The sequence below is a fragment of the Nothobranchius furzeri genome, chromosome 15 (assembly GCF_043380555.1).
Source record: "Nothobranchius furzeri strain GRZ-AD chromosome 15, NfurGRZ-RIMD1, whole genome shotgun sequence".
Classification (NCBI taxonomy): Eukaryota; Metazoa; Chordata; class Actinopteri; order Cyprinodontiformes; family Nothobranchiidae; genus Nothobranchius; species Nothobranchius furzeri.
The window spans coordinates 50,752,326-50,772,031 of NC_091755.1; the positions used below are offsets into that span (position 1 = coordinate 50,752,326).

The window sequence follows — 19,706 nt, forward strand, 5'->3', positions numbered from 1 at the left end:
AGGGTCTAAGGGTGTTTCTCAATGCCAAGAAACCTTGCCTTGATGTCTTGGCCCCATCCCGGTTGCCTAGGAGATATGTCATCAGGAGCCGCCAAGACGTGTTCCAATCGGTTCCAATGTTCATGTTCTTCTGAGGTGTGCGTTCTCCGTTTGTTAGCCATTTAGCTAGCTGAGCAAGGATATACGGGAGGTGTCTTGTAGCCTAGCCTTGGTCAAAAATAACCCAGAAAACACCGCAGAATTTTCAAAAAGACGATGGATCAGAAGCCGGCAGCTACTTCAGGGACAATTTTCAAGTTTAAAGGTAAGTCAGCTAAATTAAAATGTTTTTTTTTTTAGATCCAAAGAAGTTATCTATGGCTGGTTAGTTGCTAAGTAATTGCAGCTTCGGTGACTAGCGGGTAGTAACTCACTTAAATTTTTAATTTAATAAACATATACACAATTTAAAAAGTAAAAGCCTCATTATATCTTTATATTGAAACTAATACATATAAAATATAACGCTATCTCCCACGTCATGTGACGCTACGTGACCGCCGTGGGAGCCACGGTCACGTGATGCAAGTCTGTTCCATTTAACCGTTTTCTTTGACCAAGGAAGGACAGTGAAGAAGACGAAGAAGAAAAAGAAAATATCATTTCTATAGCGCCTCTCAAGATAAAAATCACGAGGCACTTCACAAAAACAAAAAAATGTAAAAATATAAAAAAGCAGTTAGAAAATGTTGAAAGACATATTTAAAATGAGCAAAAATAGACAATTGTGCTTAAAAAAATGTCCATGTATGGCCCTATAGACCAGAACCAGGATCTTGAAATGAACCCTGAAGTTGACTGGCAGCCAGTGAAGCTGGAGGAGAAGCGGGGTGATGTGGGTGTGTTTGGAGGACTTGGTCAGAAGCCGAGCACAGGCATTCTGAACCACCTGTAGACGGTTCAGGGAGGTTCTGCTCAGACACGTGAAAAGAGAGTTACAGTAGTCTAAGCGTGAGGAGACGAAGGTGTGGAGAACTGTCTCAAGTTCAGAGCGGGACAGAATGGGAGTCAGCTTAGCAATGTTCCTGAGATGGAAGAAGGAAGAGCGAACAAGAGAACTCACATGAGACAGTGTCCTCGTAAGCAAGGCGCCCGGCCTCGCAAGACATCGCCTCGCAAGGCCAGGCGCCTTGACATTGAGAAACACCCTAAGTCTCTGGGCAACACCATATTGGATGCCATGTTCCCTTCTACGGAAGCCCGTGAGGACAAAATACATCGACTGATTTGTAAAAAATGGTCACAAAACTTTCACCATTAATAAACGTTGTTTTACACCTCTTCACTTGTTGCCAGTGATTAAAGGGAATCTGTTATTTTGCTGGAGATTGTGCTCTCAGGGATTTTTGACCTTAAGGGCCATCCATTGGTAAGGTCTTACTTGAACATAAAAGTAATGCTTGCAATAATATACATATGTACTGCCCCCTATTGCCAGGGAAACTATACACTGTCACTTTAAAGGCTAAAAACTATCAATGGTTACTTTAATGCTTTATATTTAGTGCTCTATGTAAAACCGCAGAAGAGAATAAGTAAAATTCTCCTTTTTTATAATATGCATGTACTCCTTATTCCGTTTATTTTGTCCTCAGTTGGCATTTTTACTCAGTGTGAAGTGCAACGGTGTCCTGCGGCGGAAACAAAGGTGGAAAAAAATGAATTAAATAATACGACAGCAGCTCAGTCAGATCTCAGATGAAGGAGCAGCTGATTGGCACACACCCCGTGCCGTCTACTCAACACGAGCACTTGAGGAGCCCACACATGTTGTAAGCGATCAAGCACACTCACAAAAAGGACCCCGTGCCGCGTGTATGCTGAACACGAGAGGAAAAATTACTGCTCGTCTGTGATTGAGGAGACTTTCTGAGGCACCCATTCCAACACGCAAACAAACACATAAAAAGCATGGAGGGGGTTCTCTCACCTGTGGTATTCAGGAGATGCATAAAAAAATCATCTGCACCCAACTTATAGCCACTAAAAAAACACTCAGTGGCTTTTGAAAAACCTGTGACCACAGCACTCAGCATGATGAAGCCCACACAGCTTCAGTTTGTCTTGCAGAGCAGGTTCCACTCCACAAATCACTCAAAACAACGCTAAACACACAACCTTACTTTTAGAAAGAAACATCTTGAAAGCTGAACCTTGTGAGGCTCAGAGAAACCAGAGAAAATGCCACCAGCCGTAAAATCTAAGCTGCAATTGGCAATAATTTGGGTAAATCCATTTAAACCAGCTCTGACCTTCTAATTTGCAGCATTAAATATCACTAAAGAATGATTTTGATTTAATTTTTTGGCATTAAAATTGTTTTAGTACAGATGATGAAATTAAAATATTTTAAGGAGGTCCTACCTTTTTTATGCGCCCACTGCGAGTGCCAGTGAATGCCACAGTGTTGCCTCTGTAGTCATACGCTGCTATAGAAGTCATTCCATCATCCTTGTCCACGTAAAGCGGGACGCCCTCAATGGCTTTTGTACCTCCTAGTGGCTGGTTGAAGTCCTGGCCGCAGAAGTTATCGTCGATCTGCAGCGGCTGTAGAGTGGAGAGACATCGGGGAGGGATGTTAACTCATAAACGTCTGTAAAATATCTGTGAGAATAATAAACAGTGTAGTTTTGAAAGAAACATTGATCAGAAACAAGTACTCATTGGGCAAAGAAGATCAGAGGATAGAAATCAAAAGGGAATTAACTGAAGTATGGTCAGACATTAAAGGTCTCCAGTAGCAGTTTTTCTTTTCAAAACTGGTAATTATTCATTTGTTGTGCCAGTGTGTCTGAGTCAAATCTGGTTCACACGTTAAGCACATGTATAATCCAGTGAAATGCATGACCTGTAGTAAAACTAAATAAAGCAAAAAGGCACTGAAAGAAGACGCACTGCAAATAATTATTCCCAAGAAAGAGAAAAAGCTTCATTTTAACAAATCTTTTCTTATTTTTTATTCAGAAAATATATTTTTTTAAAACTAGATATTTTTGTTATTTTTTATTTATGGCCAAGCACCTTTTACTCACGCTATTGATGATATTGATTGACTGATGTTTTTTTAAACTAAATTAATTGGAACTAATTTATAAAATTCACAATATTTTGAGTAATTCTATTTTTCAAAATAAGATGTTTTTTTTAAGAATTAAAAACTTGAAAGTGTCTAGACATTTATCTTTTTATTTTCTTAAATAATTTCTTAAAATCTTGCAGTGTAAATGAGATAAAAAGCATAACGCAAAGGGAAAACATATACACAGAAATTCAAAAGGAATCTTTGAACTGTGCTAACTTCTACCTGGGAGATGAAAATAAAGAGGTAAAGACTCCTGTCTGATATTTAAGGGTAACAATCTGAGACTAAAAACCTGATCTCCTCTGAGCTTCAGCTTCATCCTGGTACACTGGTGCTCCAGGGGCCACTGTCCTGCATATTTTATGCGTTTCTCAGCTTCAACAAACCTGATTTTAATCAGTGAGTGATGAACAAGCTTCTGCAGAGCTTGGTGGCACACTTACTGGGTCAATCAGCCATTACTTTCAGTGTGTTGGAGCAGAGAAACATCTAAAACATGTTGGATTTTGACCCTCAAGGACTAGGACTGGACACCAGTAGAATAATTTCACTATGACGTTCATCTTCAACCTGCCCTCCAAGTGTGCATCAGAACTTTAACAAAAGGTCACTGTAATATCTGTTTTTTGCAAAAGAAAAAGCTGAAATGCTGCATTAGCCTCAGCCATGTGGAATCCTTCCTGTGATTTTAATTTGGAATAAATAAAATGATGCTGATTATTGAAAAAAAGTATGTTTAGTAAAATTCAAGTCATTTAGTGTATAAATCAACTAAAACTGCAGTAAAGATGGGAGAGTCAGGTGAATACATAAACAGGACACTGGTGAAGAAGACTGATGGGAAGTAAATTATAGGTCAGATTAGCATATCATAATCAAAGTGTCTCGTACATGTCCATTGCCATGCTGATATGTTGATATGTCACACATGATGTGTGTGTGTGTGTGTGTGTGTGTGTGTGTGTGTGTGTGTGTGTGTGTGTGTGTGTGTGTGTGTGTGTGTGTGTGTGTGTGTGTGTGTGTGTGTGTGTGTGTGATTACAAGCCTCAGATAGCTTTGCACAAATCAGGAGGTTCCCCCTGACACCGACATGTATAACGGAGATAATCAAACCTGCATTACCCTGAAGACCTTGCCCTCTCTCTCACACACACACACACACACACACACACACACACACACACACACACACACACACACACACACACACACACACACACACACACACACACACACACACACACACACGCATGTAAGCACAAACACACACAGTCACACACATGCACACACATATACACATGGATAGAAAACACAGCCTAAAACCCACAAAAAGATAAGACGTATGAACATAAATGTGTATATATCTATGTCGTTTATGTGATGACAAAGGACCTACACTGAGCCAGCCGACTCCAAAGCACTCTATGCTACAGTCATCTGCCCAATCACACACTAATGGTGATGAGCTACATACTAGCCACAGCTGCATTGGGGCACACTGACGCCACCGGTCCCTCTGACCACCACCAGCAGGCAAATACAGTGAAGTGTATTGCCCAAAGGCACAACGACCGACATGGGCAGAGCCTGGATTTGAATCAGCAACCCACCGGTTACAGGGTGAATTCCTAATCCATGAGCCACCATCACCCTCCCATTGTTTTGCATAATCTCACCATCAGTGCATACAACATATCTTACTTTTTCCCGCTAATCGAGTTGCTATGGTTAGCTAGCTGTGGAGGCCATGTTTAATTTGACTCCAAAGTTAATCAGCTGAGGATGTACAACTAATAACTTCATTCTGAGAGTTTGGTTAAATTATTTTTAGTGGTTCATGAGTTATTTGGATAAGAAACACTCAGCCATCTGGACATCTGGCCTCGCGCATTCCGAGGAGGAACCAGAGCCGGGAGACCTGGGGATGGACTGTCCAATCTCGGTCGGCAGAAGTTGCTGAGGTAGTCAATCAACTACACAGCGGCGGAGCACCGGGGGCGGATGAGATTCGTCCTGGGTATCACAAGGTTATTGATGTTGTAGGGCTGTCATGGTTGACACGTCTCTGTAAAATTGCGTGGTCATCGGGGGCAGTTCCTGTGGAGTGGCAGACCGGGGTGGTGGTCCCCATCTTTAAGAAGGGTGACCTGAGGGTGTGTTCCAACTATAGGGGGATGCCACTCCTCAGCCTCCCTGGAAAGGTCTACTCCAAGGTACTGGAGAGGAGGGTCCGATCGATAGTTGAACCTCAGATAGAGGAGGAGCAATGTGGTTTTCGTCCTGGCCGTGGAACTGTGGACCAGCTCTATACCCTTGCAAGGGTGGTGGAGGGGGCATGGGAGTTTGCCCAACCAATCCACATGAGTTTTGTGGATTTGGAGAAGGCTTATGACCGTGTCCCCAGGGGCACCCTGTGGGGGACGCTCCAGGAGTATGGGGTGGGTAGCTTTCTGGTGATGGCCATTCAGTCCCTTTACCAGGGGAGCGTGAGTTTGGTCCGCATAGCCCAGGGGTCGGCAAACTTTCCCCATCAAAGAGCCATTATTACCCATTTCCCACCGTAAAGAAAACACTGGGAGCCGCAGCAGCCACAGCGTTGTGGACGGGGCCTACCCTCTGACAGCAGAGAGCTGCTTTAACCGATCACAACAGGTGACAGCAACCAATACCAGTCACTCTTGTACCTCAAAGTTATCTTTCAACAGAAGACAATTAATAAAACAGTTTGTGTAAAATTGATCCAAAAGTTGTAGCCCGTCTGTGCTACAATATTTTGATTTTTTTACCCTGCTAGTGGTTTTAATAGTTGAGCAGGTGACGCTTTTTGAGGCATCACACATAACTGTTCAGAATACAAATCCAGGCTCTGTCTCGTTGGACTGTTGTAATTCAACTTTGTACTGAACTAAACTTTGCATTAAACATTGTGGAAAAGGTAAGAAAAGGCAATTAGTTTTTTTTCCTCGTTTACACTGATGGAGATAACGGCGCAGTGTGTGTGGCTCTGGTGTTCATCAGGTTTAATGTTTCTGTTTGCAACTATCTTCACTAGAAGGTAAAACGGTTAAATGACGGGGTTCGCACAACCCGATGTTTCCCATATTTATTTGATGGAGACATCTCAAGCCTGCAGATGCGCTACATTTTAACGCACATCGTGGAGGTAGCTACATCAATCAGGAAAAGACTCCCATCCCAACATCTGAGATGGACACTGAGCTCAGCGCAGCTTCCTGTCAGCGCACGCGTAAGGTGGACAGCGAGCTGAAGATAGATCGGGGGCTTGGAGCGCGTCGCAGAACCAGAACCATGCAGGAAGATTCTGTGTGTTCTAAGCCCGGTCTCTCAGAGACTTGTCACTTAAAAAATGTTCCCTGATTATGAATCTTTGGCTGAATAGTGCTTGTTCCTGTCTCCAACACTGCAACACATCCATGAGCCTGTCTGAGGAACAGTCCAGAATCTCATATCTAGCTCAGAAAGCTCCTTTAGACATTTGATTATGCACAAGCAGGTGACCTGTTCACGTTTACGCAGACAATCTTTTAATTTAGAATTGGCTACAGATGAAAATATGAATAAAATACATTGTAATTAAATATTCTTTAATTAGTTTACAAGCAGAGAGCCGCATCAGATGGATGAAAGAGCCGCGGGTTGCCGACCCCTGGCATAGCCGGTAGTAAGTCGGACCTGTTCCCAGTGAGGGTTGGACTCCGCCAGGGCTGCCCTTTGTCACCGGTTCTGTTCAATACCTTTATGGACAGAATTTCTTGGTGCAGCCGTGGTGTGGAGTGTGTCGAGTTTGGTGGCAGGAGAATCTCCTCTCTGCTTTTTGCGGATGATGTGGTCCTCCTAGCTTCATCCAGCTCTGACCTTCAGCTCTTGCTGGGTAGGTTCGCGGCCAAGTGTGAAGCGGCTGGGATGAGGATCAGCACCTCCAAATCTGAGACCATGGTTCTCGACCGGAAAAGGGTGGCTTGCCAACTCCGGGTCGGGAGAGAGGTCCTACCTCAAGTAAAGGAGTTTAAGTATTTCGGGGTCTTGTTCACGAGTGAGGGTAGGAGGGATTGGGAGATCGACAGGCGGATTGGTTCAGCATCTGCAGTGATGCGGACGCTGAGCCGATCTGTCGTGGTGAAGAGGGAGCTGAGCCAGAAAGCCAGGCTCTTGATTTACCGGTCGATCTATGTCCCAATCCTCACCTATGGTCATGAGCTTTGGTTAATGACCGAAAGATCGCGGATACAAGCGGCTGAAATGAGTTTCCTCCGTAGGGTGGCCGGGCTCAGCCTTAGAGATGGGGTGAGGAGCTCGGACATTCAGGAGGGACTCGGAGTGGAACCGCTGCTCCTCCGGATCAAAAGGAGACAGTTGAGGTGGTTTGGGCATCTGGTCAGGATGCCTCCTGGACGCCTCCCTGGGGAGGTGTTTCGGGAATGTCCTGCCGGCAGGAGGCCCCCGGGTCGACCCAGGACACGTTGGAGAGGTTACATCTCCATTCTGGTCCGGGAACGCCTTGGGGTCTAGCCAGAGGAACTGGAGGAGGAGGCCGGGGAGAGGACGGTCTGGAGCTCCCTAGTTGGGATGCTGCCCCCGCGACGCGGACCCGGATAAGCGGAGGAAGACAATGACGACATCGAACACTCAGCCAATTCAAATATCACCCAGGTGGATCTCTTGGTCTCTAGGAGGAATGAAGGCCTTGTAAACTTGACTCAGGAGGATAAAAACCTCTGCGCCTGTTTCAGGAACTATAACTCAGCTGCACAAGAAAGTAGCCTCAGACAGGATTTGGACTCTTATTTCCTGTTATTTGGACATCTGGCCTCTGATTGGCCAACAACAATGCGACTCTACCACTGACTCCATTGCAGCGTTGATGTTTTATCTCCACAAATAACACAAGCCTGGAGGAGTTAACCCTAACCCAGTCGAGACGTCCTCTGCTGTTTCCTGGATGCTAAACCAACAACAGCCTTCCCCGTCGTGAGTCCACGTGACGTAGATCTGTTAGGATTTGCATATCCTAGAGTTTCAACGTCTATTTTCCATCAGAGGCTAATGCAGGAGATAGGTGTAGGAGACTATTTTCATTTTCAGCCTGCATGAAAATTCAGAGTGACCCATTATAATCAGAAACAATGATTCCACACTTTTAAACTTTTCAGTGGTTATAATCAATCTTTTGTATATTAGACAAATATTTTAAAAGCTGTTAAAGTTTGAGAAAACATTCCTTAAGATGATTAAAGACAAGTGGAATGTAATTATATAAATGCATGCAAATATAAAACAAGCTTTTAATAGGAACACATGCAAACATATGCTCAAAAAACAATGCAACACACACACACACACACACACACACACGATTAAGCCTCCCACACTAAACAAATTAACATGCCAGCTTTCTCTTGTTCATTACAAGACGTATCGTCTCCATAGAGACTAATCAATCACCACACCCCTTCAAAACAGCAAAGCTGTCAGGGAGTGTGTGTGTTTGTGTGAGTGAGAGTGAGGTTGGAGACTAAAAAAATAAATAAATAAATAAAGAAGAGGAGGAGGGAGTTGACAAAATGCCTGTGGCGGACATCGTCTGCCTTCAACCAGACGTTCAAAGGCAGCCAGAAACACGGCAAAGTTTAACTTGAGCGAACAAAGACTCAAAGTGACAAAGTGACTGAGACAAGGAGAGTGGGAGGCACACACACACACACACACACACACACACACACACACACACACACACACACACACACACACACGCACACACACACACACACACACACACACACACACACACACACAGGCTTTCGTGTGATTTACATAAACATGTTCTCAAGTTTGGAACTGCTTAGCGAGTAATTTGAGAGGAGGAAAGGAGGACACGCACAAAACAAGAGCAAGGGAGGTGATGCGGGGAAGATGGAGACGGATGACAAGTCAGAGGGAAGGAAATTAGAAAGGGGAGCTGGAGTCAAGAGAGGGACAAAGGCAAAAAGACTGGCATGGGGAGATGGGAAGAAGGAAAGGATGCATCAGGTGGAGACGGCCATGGCTCAGCGATAGTGTGAACTCTGGCTTTTGGTGTGTGCTATACAGTTTCCCCTGTTTCCTCTGATAAGGACACCGGAACCAGCTCTTCATTCTTTTATTTTACTCATTTCCTCCACCTCTCTCTCCCATCCATCCCACTTTATCCTCACCCAGTTTATTTTCCTTGTGTCTCCTTTCCCTTTGTTGCCTTGAAATGTTTCTCTTACATCTGCCTTTTCTTGCTAAAGTTCACAAGATCAAGCCAGTGGGAAATCACGTCTGTCCCATGGGTTACGGTTTTTTCTGCTTGCACTTGCCAACAACTCTTTCAGACTCCGTTTGGTTTCCGCTTTCCTTTAAAAGCATCATCAGGGACGATCCAGGATTGCAATCACTTACATGATGGTTAAAACCAAAAAAATAAAATAAAAGTTGCACGCTGTTCCAGAGGTCATTTAACCAAGACAAGAAAATGACCTGCAGGTCAAAAAAATCGTTAATAACTACAACCACACATATTTATCAAACATTCATCAAATCAGTTCTCCATTGAGCTGCATAGAAACCAGACAGAAAGGCTGGGTAACAAGACACCGGAGCAAAAACTGTTTAAATAGTAGTTTATGCTAGCTTAGTTTAGCTTGAGTTTATTTATTCTGGGCAGCTCATACTTGTAAACTAATCTGCATCGCCAGTGTGCATCAGGCTCACACACACACCGAAGTGAGATCACCATCTTTCCAGCGCCGTTGTCGGCATGCTGAGGACGCTAATTGTTTGTTATGTTTAGCTTGACTTGCATCATTACCATAGAGTCAACAGCTCAGATTGAGGCACAGTGGAGCGTTCAGTCGACGTGTTTTCACTGCAGACAAATGCGGCCCCACACAGGCCTGACATCTGCTAGCTGTTGTTTGCCTTGTAGACATGTAATTCCAAGAGTCTGCCTCTTTTATCTTTCCTCTACAGCTACTCATTGATGAGCTAAAGCTTCTCCTGCCAACACTCTGCAATAGACTTAAGAACCTCGTGCAATGTTTTAACAAAGGAAAGCGTAAAAGTTACGACCAAGAAATTTGACTTGGGTTTTTAATCAGCCATAACAATATGTTTGTGATGTTCACTAAGCTAATTCTCTCGGCCATTTTCCCTCCATTTGTCTCAGCCCAGATAGGCCGTCAAAATAAAAGACCATCAGATGCTCGTCATATCGGAGTTTGACTGTTGCTTGAATAAATCATCCTAAAACTCCTAACAAGTAAAATGTATTAACTGCTTACTTTTGGACAAGGATTTATTTAAACAGTTGATCACAATAACATTGTCTATATTGAGAAAAAAACATTTGGGTTGCAAAAATCATTTAAAGAGTCCGTCTAGAAATCTAGACAGAACAGGATTTTGCTCTGTAAGTTTGTCTAGCCACGCCCCATAGAAGCCTGAGCAGATCCAAACAGTCTGGTGCCTTGCCTGTCACAGCACTCCATCGGTTTGGTGGGCGGAATGACGTGAAGAAGCGAAACAACTAAGATGACGTTGGCTTGTTTTGAAATGGCTTTGGTATCAACTTTGGAGTATTTACACTTGGGCTTTTCTTTGAGCCAAGAGCAGATAGAGGTACTGAATTCTGTTTTTTAGAAAAAATTATGTTTTTGCGTCTCCTTCAACTGCCCTGCTGACCGACATCTATAGCGATGAGTGTGTTACGTTGTACGTTGTCCAATAGCATGTGGAGATGCTGCCCCACAACCGAGCCGTCTATGGGTTGCAGCCTGTCTAGTATATCCACATATGGCTTGCTACGCTACTTCTCAAGCTTAACTCTGGGGATAGTTTTGCTAACAGATGAAGCCTAGCAAAAAAAAATACCTTCAAAGTAGTTTCCATGGAAACACCTGGGCCCTCATTTATCAATCGTACTTACGTACAGATCTGTACGTATTTCGTACGTAGGGCAGAATTTCTGATAGGAGCATTTCCTCTGTCCCAATCACGTTTATAACCTCTGCATCTTTTTGGGTTCTTTTGCGCTTCGGCAGTCAGTGTCTCAATCTCACGATCAATAAAGTTTTTCATATTTGTCAGGGGAAAAAATTGGAAATACCCTCTTGTGCTGAGGACATAGTGTGATCAGATATGGTTAATTGAGGGCGTTACTGTATGTTAATAACTGAGCACCTGGGTACACAGAGGTGGGATTTATCATCAGGCTGTTGCGGAGGAACATGCTTGCGAGAGGACATCGCACGTTTCATAAATCGGGATTTTGACACACACATTCTAAATTTCATCCGTAAGAAGTTATGTGGGACAGTTTCTATGAATGTTTGATAAATGAGGGCCCTGGAGTGTTATATGAAAAGAAATAACCATCAAATACCAAAAGACCAATGTCATTTATTAAAAACTGCGATATATTAAAGTGTTGCCATACCGCCCAGCCCTACTGCACATCTATTTTAGAACGATTTTGTTTTTCTTTCTTTTCTTGGCACAATTTGGATAACACCAAGGCAAAGACATTGAACTTATTCACCATGGATCTCTGGAGAACGCCACAAACAGAAATGCTGCTCTAACCCCCAAATTCCACTACCTCCGCTCCGCCCCCTTCTTCCGCAGCCGCTCGCTTCCGAACTCAATTTTTACTGGTACCCACTCTACAATGGCTCCACTCTGGTGTGGAGACCTGAGGTGGGCAAACAAGCATGCGCGGGATTTTCGAGATCTTGCGATACAGTCCGAGCAATAAACGCGGAAGTTAGATCCAAACACCCGTTGTGTGGGAGAAGCATCGGCATGAACTGTTTAATCTGCCCATCATTTGTGTTGAGAGATCAGCAATGTTTGGATCAACAAAGTGTGACTACTTTGATAGTGGAAACTGTATTTATGGCTTACTTTTGTGCATTTAAACTTCAGCCGCCACTGATAGTTGTTAAAAGTTGTTAAACCTGTGCATATGAAACAAAAAACGCCTTTTGTTTATCGATGTATTGTGAAAAACGGAAGTTCTGCTTGCTCCTTTTCCTGTTGGGCGTTTGTGATTTCTGTCCATTTACTGCGGAGGTGCTCCGGCGTCCGGCAAAAATAGGATCGATTCTATTTTTGCCGGACGCCGGAACAGAGGGCAGCGCACGGCGCCGCACTGCCGGAGCACGGCCGCAGTAGTGGAATTGCTCTGATTGACTAGAACGGGACCGATTTTGCTCCGGCGTTCGTGGCGGAGCGGAGCGGAGGTAGTGGAATTTGGGGGTTACTCTCTTATGCTGGTAAAACTGCACACGTTACATTACATTACATTTTAGTCCTTGGTCAGCTTGCATAATGGAAGCTCAAACTTGAATTATCCAAGCACCTGCAGGCAACATCGCTCTGACCTAATCTCAGACCAGACTGACAACAATTGCATCATACCAAAGTATGTATAATATAACATGTGGGCTGAGTCTGGATCGACCTGCCCTTTGGATCAGATCTGATGGTCTCCTACTACATTTCTAGCCAACACCAGGAAGTCAACTAATTGATGTTGAGATGATATGACACACACAAAGTCTTTGAACATCTTGATAACATAAATAGTGGAGAGGGGGAAATCATCACCTGTCACAATATTAATGAGCATCATTGCAATGGCAAGTTTTCTGGTATTGTGCAGCCCTAGTTTTTCCATTAAAATTGTTGGTTGATTAAACAGAGTTTTTTGTTGTTGTTGTCCACCTTTAGATTAGATTATCTTTATGTGTTGGATTCAATCAGAACAACAATCTTGCTTTGCCATGAGGTGACCTACTGTAGGGTTTTTTATTAGTGTTCCAAAGACTACAGCTTGTTCCCGTTGACCTACTGGACCTGTGACCATGCTATTAATATTATTACATGCTATAGCTCATGCTTAGGAAAGTGCACATAGTACTGACACACACACACACACTATTTCCACGGGTCTAGACAAGGACAGGGTCCCCTGTGTTGTCCCTACCAAAGACCTCTGCTGTACACAGGCGCAGTAGTGGCCTCTGGCAAAGTGCATGCTTCTACACACACAGACTCCTGCCAAACTCTGGCTGGATGAATGATGATGAGGTGATGAAGAAAAGAGTGGGGCAGCTCAGATGAGGGGAAATGAAAAACAATTGGGGGAGAAAAAGAGAAGGGTGGAGAAGATGGAGAGGAGAGGCGCAGTTGAGGGCTTTAGGGTCAACAGCACTCTTGTAACCACTAATGAGCCTCAAGCCAGGGAGAGCAAGGGGGGCGAGCAAGAGTTTGGACTCAGCCCAAAAAATTACCCATTAACCAGAAAAGGCATGAGGGCTGCAGAGACCAAAATGCGGTTTTAAACTACGTAAGGCCGAGAAGAACAAGTTACCATCCCGACCACAGCAAGCTGTGCACCCATCAACCACTCAACCACAACCGCTGTAAAGCATCAGCTACCTTCTGTTCGTCATTTCTTTCACCTCAGACTTTGATTTTACATCAACTGTCTTTTCAGAATGCTAAGTGCAGAATCTACTTCTCACTGTGCTTCATAATCTGGATTACATCATATCGGAGTTCATTGAATTTTAATTTAACACAGGTGGAGGAACAGGCATCTAAAGAACACATCAAAACTCCACTTTTAGTTTTGGGCAAATGCTAAATCTGTGAAAGGAGAAAAACTGTTAAAACAAACAACATAAATGATATTTATTTAGTCTCAATATAAAATATCTCACATACCACTGTACATTATTAAATGTATGTGGGATGTTTAAATAACGTTTTATTTGTTGCTTCTGTGCAGTCCAAACCCAAAAGAATCAAGTACCGGTGTCAGTCCTTTGCCCAGTAGTTAAGGAACCTTTTCAAGACAAGGGCCAAAATTGTTTGCCCTGTGAGCCACAAAACTTTTATTTTTTTAAGTTTATATATAAAAGGGCAAAGATGATTTTGAGGTGATTTCTCTAAATTCAAAGTCATCAAAATAGAATCACAATAGGCATATTAGTAAAAATCTGAAAATAGAGTGTTATAAATTGTTAATCTCCGTCAACAACCTGCTACAGTGGCAAAATTAATCATTTCCTCCACCTTTTGAAAAAAAAAAAGGGCCACAAAAGGGCCGCAAATGGTCCCGGGGCCACACTTTGGACATGCCTGGTTTAAAACATCACAAAACAACCCAGGAAGACATACATGTACTTTTATTAACGTGTAGCTAGCCTATCAAGTGTTTATTTTGTTGGTCCAATCAGTGGAACATAAAAAAAAACAGTTTTAAGGGCAAGAAAAACAAAAATGAAAATGCAACTCAGTATAAATACATGAATGAGATAAATGCTACTTTTTTTCATTTATGTTTTGAAAACAATTCGAACGTGTTCTAGTTTTACATACCTGCAATGCAAGGTGGTGACAAAATCATGGTTTGGGCTTATTTTAGGCTTAGAGCACATTTATCAACCGAGGTTTCCTTTTCTACTTTATGAGACAGAAGTTTTTTATTAGCTCTACATCTTTTTATGTTTCAAATATGTATTTTTAAAGTTCACTCTAGAGCTAAAGTCCATTTTACGGTATATTGAGGAGTTCACCTCCATAACAATAAATGGACGATACTCACATGTATTCACAAAAAACAAGTTGTCCATTAAATGGGGCCATCACTTGTACTACATTGAGTCACACGGTCATGTGATAAGGTGGTAAAGCTACTTAAAGGGACATGCACGTCACCAACCTACACACATGTCATTTTTTATTGCCAAATTTGTTGACACGATATCGTTTAGTCAGAAATTCCAATAACTACATTTTTGATGCATCGCCCGGTCCTAGTGCGCTCTTATTTTCATCTTGTGTTTTTTTTTTTCCTTTTGCCGATCGTCATTGATCCGAGGCAAGTGGGAGAAATGTGAAAACCACAAACGGGCCAAAAAGAAGGACTGAGTTTTTAAGTAACTGAAGCGAACAATAAAGGAAGAAAGCGAGATGTCATCAACACGCTCTCCAGAGACAAACGCCTCAAGCATCTCTGCTATAAACACGTTACACCAATTCCACGGAGAACGAACGAGTGTGTGTGTGTTTATGTGTGTCTATGTACGTGTATGCTTAACATAGCTCGTGCCTTTCCCAAGTGGGAATGAAAATGTCGAAGCGAGAGTTGCACGCTGACACGCTGGCTGATGCAATGAACAACAAGACTTGCAGAGTGGAAAAATGCATTTAATTATGTAAGTTTAGTGCCAGTGCCTTTTTTAATAAAGACATGAAATGACATTAGACTGTCAGATATGGGAATAAGGAGCCAATAAAACACACACACACACGCACACACACACCCAGCCACACACGCACACACCCACACACACGCACGCACGCACACGCACACGCACACGCACACGCACACGCACACACACACACACACACACACACACACGCACACGCACACGCACACACACACACACACACACACACACACACACACACACACACACACCACCCAGGCCTGCATACAGGTATTTATCAGAACTTTGCTTTGGACAAGAAAGATCGAGTTGGCCTTTAGGTTTCCCGCTGAGCCAGGATCTCCTTTTTAATTGGTTGATAATGAGTGTGGGATTTTGTGTCGTTCTGTGCGTGCACACTACAATAACACAAGAGAAAAGGACATCGTGTGCTTGTGCGCTAATGAAGAGTGTGCACTGGGGATGGTGAGCATCTGTCTAACAGACTGGAGCATATCGACGCCTCGACCTACCGTTACACAAACACACAATGCCGGTGCACTTCTGCGTGCACGTGGGTGAAAGAGTGTGGAGGGGAAGGACTGGAGCCTCTGAAACTTTTGCACACAGAGTGGACTAGAAATCTGCATAAAAGCCACAGAATTATGCGAGTCGACATCTCGCGCCCACACATGAGCACGCTGTCAAAATCACACACAAATGAGCACCAACAGCTAATCTAATTGGAAATGCACAAGATACCAATTACATCATTTGTCACCATTAGTTTTCATTCCAAAAACTTTGCACCAATGACAAAAGTTCACTGAAAATGTTTTACGAAAGCTCTGGGCTCAGGGAGGAATGTTTTTGATAAAAATAAAAAAGACAAATCCATTTGTTTGGCACTAATTCAATAAACATAGTGGATTAAACAAATTAAACACAGATATCCTTGATTAATGATAAAAGGAAGCCTGGAAAACTGGGTTAATCATCACTACCTTAAATTGTTTTTACTTACAAGTACTCTACGGGCTAGGCTTTTACAATTAAACTTAAGGTGACAAGTCTTATGAAAAACATTTAGTTTGAGGTTATAGATATAATTATTGGAAACAACGGCTGGAGGTAATATTCTGTAATTCTAGAACATTTACTAATCTGAAAGTACAGATTAACACTGGAGGTGCAACATTTCACATGTTAATCCTTTGCGTTATGTTTTGATTTCGGAGATTAGGAGAAGCTTATACTCTTTTTTTTTTTACCTCACTCTGGTTGATAATAAATATGCCTAAAAAGGTAAACAAACTGAAACTTAAGTTGCTGTTTTTTTTTTTCTTTTGTTGAAATTTAACATTCAACTTCTTTCTAAAAGGTGTGGAACACTGAAAACCCGCTTTTAATTATTTTTTTGATCATAATCGGTGACCGAATTTTTCATGCAGGCTGAATATAAAAAGTCTCCAACACCTATCTCCTGCTCTAGCTTCTGATAGAAAACAGACGGTGAAACTCCAGGATTAGAAAATCCTAACAGATCTACGTCACACTGTCACCTAACATTCATGGACACTAGGGGTTGTATCAACTAATCGACTTCACTGCTCTGTAGTGACTTTTTATGCCTTTCATAGACTAGTCGCTGTCACGTGACAATGACCAACAAGATGCAGTCCTCGGAAAAGGCAGCAGGTGACGAGCCCCTGCACGTTGGGAGGTGACACGCTGTGCCGTCGGTATCTGACGCCCGCCGTAAAATGGACAATTGACCGAATTGTGATGTTCACCCTCTTGCAATTTAACCTTCCCCTCACCCCCATCCTAACCTTAATCAGCTTGCGCATGCAAAGCTCTGATCGTTGACGCGCTCCAGACATCTGCGTCCTGAGCACGGCCACAGAAACATTATCAAATTAGGTGTTGCCACCTCAAAAACTAATTTAACACGCGATTGTTCATGTTGGCTCATTTGCCTTTATGTTTTCTGTCTTTAATTTGTGCCTGATGTGTTTCGCTGCTGTGGAGCGGAGCGCATCAACTGTTTTGCCCTCCGGTGACGCACCTCACCCGTGTGGCCCGGCGCGCACTCCGCTGTTTTTGCAGTCGGTAGATCTTTTAGAACTGCAGTTCAAAAGTAACTCATGAGGTTAATATATATGAAGGCAGGTAGCAGTTTTTCTTTAGGATTGAGAGGAGATGCAGGAAGATAATAAACAGACAGGACAGAAAAATTGTCAAATAAAAACAAGTTTGTTTTTCTACCTGGTGGTTGCAAAAAACAGACACCATTGAAGGTAATCAGAAGTGAGGAACAGAAAATGAAATAATTATTTTAATATTTAGAGCAGCAGGAACTCCGAGAGGCTGCAGGCGCATCAGTGAGTTTGCGGCCGCTGCGCGGGGGGTGTGGGGGGGGGGTGGGGGGGGGGGGGGAGGGCTGAAGCAGAGCAGTATAGATGCAGAAACTACCGTTGTTAAAAGAAATGTGTTTAACTTCGAAAATGTGGGCATAATTTTAATTGTCAAAAACTCCTGCGAACCAACCCGCTTCAGGTGTATGACGTCATCAACGACTAGTCAAAGTCGACTCGATTTTCATTACTTGACTGTCAACTTAAAAAAAAACATTAAGTCATGCAGCCCCTAATGGACTCACCCATCTTGACTCACGACGGGGAAGGCTGTTGTTGGTTTATTGTCCAGAAAACAGCAAAGTATGTCTCGCCTAGTAGAAGCTAACCATTAGCATTAGCAATGCCACCACATAGCAGAACTCCTTCAGGTTCATGTTATTTATAGTGATATAACATCAGTGTTGCAAAGCAAATGGAGTCAGTAGTAGAGTCATGTTGTGATTTTCCAATCAGAGGAAAGATGTCAAAATATTAGGAAATAAGGGTCCAAAACAGACCAAGATCACCCAACCCCACTCAGGCTGCTATATGCCCAGAAGCTCCTAAATCCAGAAGAAAGCTCAGAGTAGAGCTGCTGACACACATTGCAGCATAAAACCAGAGGCCAACCGATATGGTTTTTTTAAGGCCGATGCCGATACCGAGGTTTCGGAAACTGAACACTCACTGGGTGCAATATAAATTAAATAAGTTAATAAATCACTTAATATGCATTGAACTTCACATATAAAACAACTGAAAACATTACCAAAAAAAGTGGCAGCAGTTGGCCGATATTAAAAGAAATTGATATATCGGTCGGCCTCTACATAAATCGGTGCAAAAGTTGAGTTTTGCACAATATGTCACACGACAGCTTGGACATTTCTTACCTACATATTTTTACCTCTGTCTTTAGAAAATAAAAATGTTTGAGTTTGAGTAAAGGTTTACAATAACCACTTAATTTCTTACTTGCTGAAGAGCCTCTGTTCAGATAAATGGTGTTTCCTGAGCCAGACGAGCAAACGGCCAGTCCCAACCCAGCGAACACCGCTGACCTCTTAGCACAACTCCAACCTCCAGATTTCATATTGGCTCATGCAACATCATGTTACAAACCTTGGAGCTGATGCTACATTTGCATTAAGTTATTTCCATACACTTATTTACAACTATCGGCTTTTCCGGAGGTGAAAACCTGTGGCAATTTAATTTCTGTCAAAATAGCCAAGTAATGTGATTTTTATTATGGCGCAAAGGTTTACTTTAAGTCAAATTTGCATAAACCACGTGAGAAATCATGTGGTTAACGCAGAGCCATCTACAGATCGCAGCAACACTAAGTTGATCTTTGCTACATTCAGAATTGCTCTGCAAAATGATCTGAGAAGTCAACTCGACCAAAAAGTCCATTTTCACAGCCCGGCCACTTGTGTTCAAAGCAGGGATGCCGTGAGTTCCATCAGCTCCAGCATTTGTCACAGACAATATATTTTAAAACACCTTGAAATGTTATTTTGGGATAATTGGCTTAATTGCAGAGAAGAGGCTGAATCACAAGTGTGCACCCTACAGGTTTAAGAGCTACAAAATGGTGAATTCAAAAGCACGGTGGAGCAATTGTCAAGACTGATCCCCACTGGGACACTTTTCTGGGTCAAAATTTTATCGTTCGGAGTGTGTGCCGCAAACAAAACACACAAACTGGAGCGATCCCATGGAGAGAGAGACTGAGAACTGTGGGAAGAGAGGGCTTGGCTCCAACGTTTGAGTGTCAGTTGGCCATATAGGTTAATGTGGCACAGTGGGACGGCAGCTTGCTTCACCCCAGATAGCCTCAACCATCAGCTGCGCCAGTTCCACATGGGACGCTCCAGTCTGTTACGCTCATCTTCTTTTCTTCTTCTCTGGCTCTGTAGACAT

General features: G+C 42.9%; 1 protein-coding gene across 2 annotated transcripts in view; it reads right to left on the minus strand.

Annotated features, from left to right (window-relative positions):
• The window catches only part of plxna1a (plexin A1a), a 294,975-nt gene that overhangs the window by 263,239 nt on the left and 12,030 nt on the right, over positions 1 to 19,706 (minus strand). For both annotated transcript variants that reach the window (XM_070544978.1, XM_070544977.1), the window contains exon 2: positions 2,404 to 2,586. In XM_070544978.1, the coding sequence (XP_070401079.1) occupies positions 2,404 to 2,586 (183 nt within the window). The remainder of the gene's footprint in view (positions 1 to 2,403; positions 2,587 to 19,706) is intronic.